At 35.8% G+C, this 8,509-nt stretch overlaps 1 protein-coding gene across 1 annotated transcript; it reads left to right on the top strand.

The window, feature by feature from the left end:
• The first annotated feature begins 3,294 nt into the window (after window positions 1-3,294).
• LOC106347713 (asparagine synthetase [glutamine-hydrolyzing]) lies at window positions 3,295-6,746 on the top strand. Its single transcript, XM_048734855.1, has 10 exons — window positions 3,295-3,544; window positions 3,904-4,042; window positions 4,121-4,216; window positions 4,297-4,629; window positions 4,698-4,862; window positions 5,324-5,626; window positions 5,705-5,839; window positions 5,925-6,092; window positions 6,182-6,289; window positions 6,382-6,746. The coding sequence occupies exons 1-10, from the start codon at window positions 3,465-3,467 to the stop codon at window positions 6,613-6,615; spliced, it is 1,761 nt and encodes a 586-aa protein (XP_048590812.1). The 5' UTR covers window positions 3,295-3,464; the 3' UTR covers window positions 6,616-6,746.
• The last annotated feature ends 1,763 nt before the right edge of the window (window positions 6,747-8,509 follow it).

The following is an 8,509-nucleotide window of genomic DNA, read 5'->3' as shown; positions in this document are numbered from 1 at the left end:
ACTCGCCTTACGGTCCGTATAACCAGATAATTATCGCGATACCAATCCATTCCCATCACCCACAGAGCAAACCATATCGAAACAAAACAAGCATGAGTCCTACTTAAATAGGACCATTTACATTCACCAGTTAAAATTGTCTGATAAAAATATTGAAGATGATTTCCTTCACTCTGCTTTTGTTCCCATAAGACAAAATACCGTACGACTAAAGAGCCCATTATGTTCACCATTACATGTACCCAAACTTTGCCAAAAAGTTGATCTGTATAATATCTATATGCTTTGACCATACAGTGCCATAACCAGAATGCAACTAATATCCTCCATAAGTCTTTTCTTATTAAAACTATTACACTCTTTGCCTGGTACTTCTTTGAAGTTGACCATTGTGCACGCAAAGCATCACCATTATATCGGTTATTGTCCTGACCACAAAGCTGCTGATAAAATAAGCCCATAATCCTGACATGATCCTAATTTTAGCAGCTAGAGTCAATCTGCATTTGGTTTGATGAGACCAAACACAATACCATCTCCAAAACCGATACCAGAACCATATACCATCTTGCCTCGTCTATCTATTATTTTAATGCAGTTTTCATATCTATTTGCTGTTATGAATTGCTTGGCCATGTCTGAGTAGTTTCTTGTTAGATTTTAGGGTTTAAATAGTTTATGAGGGATTAGCCCCGACTATAGATTGCTAAGTTGTTATATTAATCATTAGGATTGTCATTAATGTTTGATTCTAGAATAGCTACCTAGAACTTGCCCTAAGATTGTTAGATATAAGCGATAGCTTTCATCTCATCCTGAAACCATTCTAATTGAACTAAGATCTTGCTAAGAGTAAGGCAAGAGCTGATCTAGTGAGCTCATTCAACCCGCACATTAACGCTTGACCAACAGCGTCGATCGATATTCAAATAGAATAATCGGTCAACGTTTTGAATAGTGAATCGATAGATATTCATATAGAATCATCGATCAACAATGGTCAATAGACGAACCTAGAAAGCGAGAGCCTAGTGATTCATACTTGCCTATGCGGCTCAGATGAAGTGGTGATTGTATCAGATGGATATGAAGTCAGCCTTTCTCAATGGCGACCTCAAGGAAGAAGTGTATGTCACACAACCGCCTGGGTATGTGACACACGGGAAGGAACACAAGGTGTTAAGGCTACACAAAGATTTATATGGTTTAAAGCAAGCCCTAAGGGCATGGTATGGAAGGATATATTCATACTTTCTTCACAACGGTTTTAAGAGAAGTGTGAATGATGCGGCCTTATACATCATGAAGCAAAGAGGAGATGTGTTGACCGTGAGTCTATATGTGGATGATATAATCATCACAGGAAGAAACATTCAGATCATCAACACATTCAAGGAGAACATGAAGAAATAATTTCGAGATGGTGAATCTTGGATTGTTGAACTACTTTCTTAGAATGGAAGTAATTCAAGACAATTGAGGCATATTTCTTTCACTAGAAAAGTATGCAAACAAACTTGTAGATAAGTTTGGGATGCGAGACAACAAGAGTGTAAGCAATCCACTTACACCACAAGGGAAAGGAGTTGAGGATGACAAGGAGTATGGAAATCCAACTAAGTATGGAAGCATTGTTGGGGGACTTTTGTACTTGTGTGCATCAAGACCTGATGTGATGTATGCAAGCGCCTATCTCTCAAGATACATGTCATCACCTCGCATGAACCACTACCAAAAAGCCAAAAGGTGTTAAAATATGGCAAAGGAACATCAAGCTTTGGAGTGTACTTCACAAGCGTGAAAGAACCAAGACTCGTAGGCTACTCGGACAGCGATTGGGGTGGCTGTAAGGAAGACAAGAAAAGCACTTCAGGTTATGTGCTTACTCTTGGATCAGCCATGTTTTGTTGGCAGTCAAGTAAGCAACAAATAGTGGCTCAATCAACGGCTATGGCGGAGTACATAGCCATATGTGCAGCAGCAAATCAAGCTGTTTGGTTACAAAGACTATTTGAAGATTTTGGTCAGAAATTTGAAGGAGGCATTCCGATCTTATGTGACAACAAATCAGCAATAGCAATTGGAAAGATTCCGGTGCAACACAGAAAGACGAAGCACATAAAGATCAAGTACCATTTTGTGAGGGAAGCTGAGCAAAAAGGAATCATTGAACTGGAGTATTGCAAAGGGGATGATCAACTCGTTGACATTCTCACAAAGGCATTTGACGGTTCAAGGTTTTGAAGATCTCAAGAAGCAGCTTGGAGTCAAGTCGAGATATGATTAAGAAGGAGTGTTGAACTATATAATCTAATCTCTCGTTAATACATTTAAATAAGTTAGTTATTTATGTTATTACACAAAGAGTTGTAACTGTTCATGTTAAGATGTGTGTCTCTTAACTTAATGATTCGATCTCTATATAAAGATTAATCTTTTGTTGTAAATAACATCAAAAAGAATCTCAATAATACAAAAGTATTTTCAGAAAAGTTTATAAGCCTGAAACGTCTATCTTATTTTCTCTCGAACTCGTGTGTAACACACTGTGATTGTTGTGTAACACAAGCGGTTGGTAAAAGATTAACAGTAATGTGGTCTCGGAGTGCGGTGGCTCCTGTGACAATCTCAGAACTCTCTACGATTCTATATTTCATTTTTAAACTTATGATTTTGTTGTTTTGGTGAAGAAAACAAAGTGGACAGCTGGTTTTTTATAGAGTTTATCATCGACTAGCTTTTTCAATTGGATGTGGACTTTGACGGGCTAAAAATCGTGGGCCTGAAATTGGGTCATTTCACCTTTTTTTTTAATGCTGGATATATTATGCTATTACAAATTCTGAGAAATATTACAGACGATTTTACAGCCGATAATTCTACCTACCTTATGAGGATTCACGTCTGACTGCATCACCTGAGCCGTCCTATCGGATCTATGCTTGACGGTACTCCTTGGGTCATGCTGCAAATCTCTTGTATGTCGTTTCTCCATTAATTCGTATAATTCCACTTCCTCTGGAAATTGAAATCCAGACCTCCTAATGTAAAAGCATTAATGAATCTTTAGTTAAACCACTGGACTAAGAGAACTTCCACGTTCCACAGGTTATTACACTTTAGTCGTCGGAAAATAAACAGTATTGTACGTAGGCCTAATTGTACGTGGCAACAACTGGTCAGAGTTATCCGTAGAAGGTATAACTAAATTGGCCCCTCGACCCCTTCGAATGAAACGCGACATCACAGCGCCGTTTGGACTTCCTATAATAGAGCGACCGCTTGCAAAAAAACAAGACATGCAACGCGAAAGCCGAAACGCACTACGTTCACTTTACTTCTTCGCGACAACTGTCGGTTTTGTTTTTATTTGGACTTTTATACTCGGAAATTCTGTTTTACATTATTCGTGATCTTTCATTTCTGCACCTAGACTAAAATTTTAACGACAGGAAAAAAGAAACATGTGTGGGATTCTTGCCGTTCTAGGATGCACCGACGATTCTCAGGCCAAGAGAGTTCGTGTTCTTGAGCTTTCTCGCAGGCAATTCTTCTTTTCTTTGTTTTGTTTTTTCTTCAGTTTATTTAAAATAAGAAACGGCTAGTTTGGTGTTAAACATCACACGATAATTAATTATATTTGTTTCAGATTATTATTACAAAGATTTGATGTGATCTAATACCATTTTGTAGTATTATTTTTTTTTGAACTTAACCATTTTGTAGTATTATTCTAGGCTCTTTTTGTTGAACTTGACAGAAACAGTGATGCTTGAGCAGCTCAATCGTATCCCCTGTGAATAGTTTATGTGGATCTCTTTAAAAAAAATTGTTGGTTCGGAGAAAGTATCAAATATTTAATATTTGATTTTAATAGTTTATCTTTTCACAATTTGGTTATAGACTGAGGCACAGAGGACCTGACTGGAGTGGAATATACCAGCATGGAGACAATTACTTGGCCCATGAACGTCTAGCGATCGTCGATCCTGACTCTGGTGACCAACCTCTCTTCAACGAGGACAAGACCATTGTTGTCACAGTACGCCTCAAGATCTTCATCCATTTGGAGCTAATAACTTTTTTTTTGATTTTTCTTGAATGTTATATTGTTCTGAAGGTCAATGGAGAGATTTATAACCATGAGGAGCTGAGAAAGGATCTGAAGAATCACAAGTTCCGTACCGGCAGTGATTGTGACGTCATTTCTCATCTGGTAGATGTGATTTCATTCTGCTAATTTACTGGTTGTTAGATATTTGATTTGAGTTTGTTGTGTGTTTTTTGGAGATATAGTACGAGGAGCATGGTGAGAATTTTGTGGATATGTTGGATGGAGTCTTCTCCTTTGTGTTACTGGACACAAGAGATAACTCGTTCATGGTGGCTCGTGACGCGATTGGTGTCACGTCGCTCTACATTGGTTGGGGACTAGACGGATCTGTGTGGATATCTTCAGAGATGAAAGGCTTACATGAGGATTGTGAACATTTCGAAGTGTTTCCTCCAGGTCTTTTGTACTCAAGCAAATCAGGAGGGTTTAAGCAATGGTACAATCCTCCTTGGTACAATGAGTCAGTTCCTTCGACGCCTTATGAGCCTCTCGCAGTTAGACATGCCTTTGAAGCCGTAAGAAAACTTGCACTTGAAACAAGCTTAAAACCTCTTCTTTTTAATTTGTTTGGTTTTCTCTGTAGGCTGTGACTAAGCGGTTGATGAGTGATGTTCCATTTGGAGTTTTACTCTCAGGTGGTCTTGATTCTTCTCTTGTAGCTTCCATCACTGCCCGTCACTTGGCTGGTACTAAAGCAGCTAAGCGATGGGGTTCTCAGCTCCATTCCTTCTGCGTCGGTCTCAGGGGCGTCCCTGAGGAGAGCCATTTGAAACATGGGCCTGGGGCCCCCATTATTAAAAGGCCCCTATTTTAAAAAAAAAATATTTTGTTTTTTTTGAAACATTAAAAAAATATTTATATGTATTAATAATAAAATCGAACAACAGAATTTAGTGGGACTTACATAAAATAAATCTTTTCTCTTCCCACATTTACAGTTTTTTTAGCTTTTTGTTTGAGAATTAGTTTTTTTTTTCTGTTTTGCTTAAAAAAAAAATTCTTGCTCACGAATTTTAAAATTTCAGTTATGTTAGAAGGGCCCCCATTTTTTCATTTGTTTAGAGCCCCACTTTTTCCAGGACCGCCCCTGGTCGGTCTTGAGGTGTGTTATATATAACAGAGGTCCTCTGTTTTCAGAACAGAGTGAATAGTGTTTTAAAGTTTGAAATTCAAATTTAGTATCACGTTTTGTTTCTTATTTACTGTAAGGGCTCGCCGGACTTGAAGGCGGGAAAAGAAGTGGCGGATTATTTGGGGACGGTGCACCATGAGTTCCATTTCACGGTGCAGGACGGGATTGATGCGGTTGAGGATGTTATTTACCATGTTGAGACCTATGATGTGACGACAATTAGAGCTAGCACGCCGATGTTCTTGATGTCCCGGAAAATCAAGTCTCTAGGTGTTAAGATGGTTCTCTCCGGTGAAGGTTCTGATGAGATCTTTGGAGGGTATCTTTACTTCCACAAGGCACCTAACAAGCAAGAGTTTCACCAAGAAACCTGTCGCAAGGTAGAATTTTCAATGTAATCACAAATGGACATCATCAAAACAGAGATCTTTTAACTTTGTGTGTGTGTTGCCTTGCAGATCAAGGCTCTTCACAAATACGACTGCTTAAGAGCCAACAAAGCTACCTCTGCCTTTGGTCTAGAGGCGCGTATTCCATTTCTGGACAAAGAGTTTATCAACACGGTTATGTCTCTTGACCCTGAATCCAAAATGGTAATTGAAATCTGAAAACGCTAATTCAACACCTTCTTTCACAAATTAAGATTTGTTGAAGAAATGTTCTATATGGGACTTTTAGATCAAACCAGAGGAAGGAAGGATTGAGAAATGGGTTTTAAGGAGAGCCTTTGACGATGAAGAACGTCCTTATTTACCAAAACACATTCTCTACAGGCAGAAAGAGCAGTTTAGTGATGGTGTTGGCTACAGTTGGATTGATGGCCTCAAAGCCCATGCTGCTGAAAATGTACTACAAAACAAAATCTCTTATTATATTGATCCCTTCTGTGTAGCTAAATTCTGGTTTAGATCTGATTGTTTATGTTATGGTTTTAGGTTAATGACAAGATGATGTCGAACGCTGCACATATCTTCCCTCACAATACTCCACTCACCAAAGAAGCTTACTATTACAGAATGATCTTTGAAAGGTTCTTCCCACAGGTGAGACTTGCAAATTTCCAGAAGATGTATCGGATCTCTTTGGTTTTGTTTTAAAACATATTTACAAACTTTGGAGCCGGCTTTTTAAGCAGAACTCGGCAAGGCTAACTGTTCCTGGAGGTGCGACCGTGGCGTGCTCGACCGCAAAGGCAGTGGAGTGGGATGCAAACTGGTCCAACAATATGGATCCATCGGGAAGAGCCGCTGTCGGAGTTCACCTCTCGGACTACGACGGCAACAGTAAGGTGGCAGTGTCCTTGCCTCCTCCTAAGACAGTTGAAGACACGCCTATGATGATGGGACATGGAGTTGTGATTCAGACATGAGTTTGAAGGGGAAAATGGAGGGATTGTGTTGTCTTTTAAATATGCTGTCCTATTGGATTTAAGTGTTTTGTATGATTTTCAGAATAAAAAAATGGTTTTATTTTTCTCTAATGAAGATTTGAATGTATGAATGACCTTTTTTTTTTTGTATTTTGGTAAGGTTTGAATGGGATGTTTGATGTTTGTATATAATTGGTTGTACGTCTATCTTATTAAAACAGGAACCATTATGTCGTTCTAAATGAAAAAAATAAAATAAAAACTACTCTATAACAGACGGGATTAACTTGTTTCTAGATGAAAAAAATAAAATAAAAACTACTCTCTAACAGACGTCTACAAGCTTAATATTATTAATCACTTTCCTAAAATTTATCTTATGGTAAGACATAAACAAGCCAATCTAAACAAACATTTCGGTCAATTATATATTAATATGATCTTCGATATCATGTGCTATTTAATCTATCTAATTAAAACATGAAGATTGTGTTGGGACCAACTTGCTTCTAGGTGAATTTGAAAATAAAGTTTGATCCCTTATATTTGCACTTGATATCAAAAGGTTAAACTTAAAAATTTGTAATAATTGGAGATAGTACTTCGATTAAATAACTAGATTTTGATCCGCGCGGGCATGTGTGTATTTTTTTAAAAAAATATAATGCTATTTGTTTTTTATGTCACTATTTAGGGTTGTGCAAAAAAATCGAATTAGAAGAATCGAACCGATCCCAATCTGAATAAGTAGTACCAAATCCGAACCGAAATTGATTAAATATCTGAATTATTCAAAATTTTGGTATTTGAAGAACTGAAACCTAATCCGATCTGAACCGAAATTATTTTAAGGTATCCAAAAATAATTAATATATATAAAAACATCCATAATATATATGATACTTTTAAGTTCATTTAAATACTTAAAAATATATACAAATAATCAAATGTAAATATATAAAATAGTTAAAATATACTCAAAACTCCAAAAAAAAATTAAATAATTATTTATTCTCTATCAAAATATTTAAACCAAACAAATTTAAATTGTTTGTCCAAATCCGAACCGAACCCTCAAAGATCCGAACCGAACACGAAATCCCAAACAGACCCGAAAACAAACCCGAACGCCCACCCCTAATCACTATTATATATCCTCTGTGTGTCATCATAGGTTACGAAAATATGTGATATCATATAATTAATCGTATTTTATACTTACCATCAAATAAGTTTTCTTATAATTAATAATATTTTATACGTACAATCATATAAATAATCACATATATTATATTTTAAATTTCAATGTGAAATATAAAAACCATAATTTAAGTTGGTGTTTGAAATTGGGCTATGTATTGTATTTTTCTTATATATATTGAAACTATTTTTATAATGGTTATTGGAAAATATGGTAGTGAAAATCAAATTTTGAACATATGTATATTTTTGAATTGATTTTTGATATAAATTAATTTTAAATTATTATTTTGATTTGAATATGTATATCAAGTAACATAAACTCATTACTTTTTAATATAATGTAATAGACTTTCAATTTTTTAATAGCATAAATCCATTACTTTTTTTTTCCCAACTTACTGCTATCCTTGTTTCCAAACAGCACTATTTTTTTGAACTGCTATTTATGTTGCCAAACAAAAGTTTAAAGTACTTCTATTTTAATAAGATAGATTTTTCATTTAAATTTTGATTATTTGAAAAATATGCGTTATGTGGTCGGTTATAATTCTCTTTAAACCCTGAAAATAGCACAGTTAATAAATATAACTAACATAATTATTTTATGTAAATGGTCAACAAAAAAATTAATTTATGTAAATGTAAACATATTATGAAAAACTTAATATATATAAATTACGTACAAAACTAT

This window comes from Brassica napus, chromosome A6, assembly GCF_020379485.1.
Source record: "Brassica napus cultivar Da-Ae chromosome A6, Da-Ae, whole genome shotgun sequence".
Taxonomy (NCBI): Eukaryota; Viridiplantae; Streptophyta; class Magnoliopsida; order Brassicales; family Brassicaceae; genus Brassica; species Brassica napus.
The sequence above is the reverse complement of the archived record's forward strand: the minus strand, read 5'-3'. Positions and strand labels throughout refer to the sequence as shown.

Coding starts and splice junctions, on each gene's coding strand:
- LOC106347713 (XM_048734855.1), top strand. CDS start 3,465: ATGTGTGGGATTCTTGCCGTTCTAGGATGCACCGACGATTCTCAGGCC. Junction 6,093..6,181: donor AAGCCCATGCTGCTGAAAAT/GTACTACAAAAC, acceptor TTATGGTTTTAG/GTTAATGACAAGATGATGTC. Junction 6,290..6,381: donor TTGAAAGGTTCTTCCCACAG/GTGAGACTTGCA, acceptor CTTTTTAAGCAG/AACTCGGCAAGGCTAACTGT.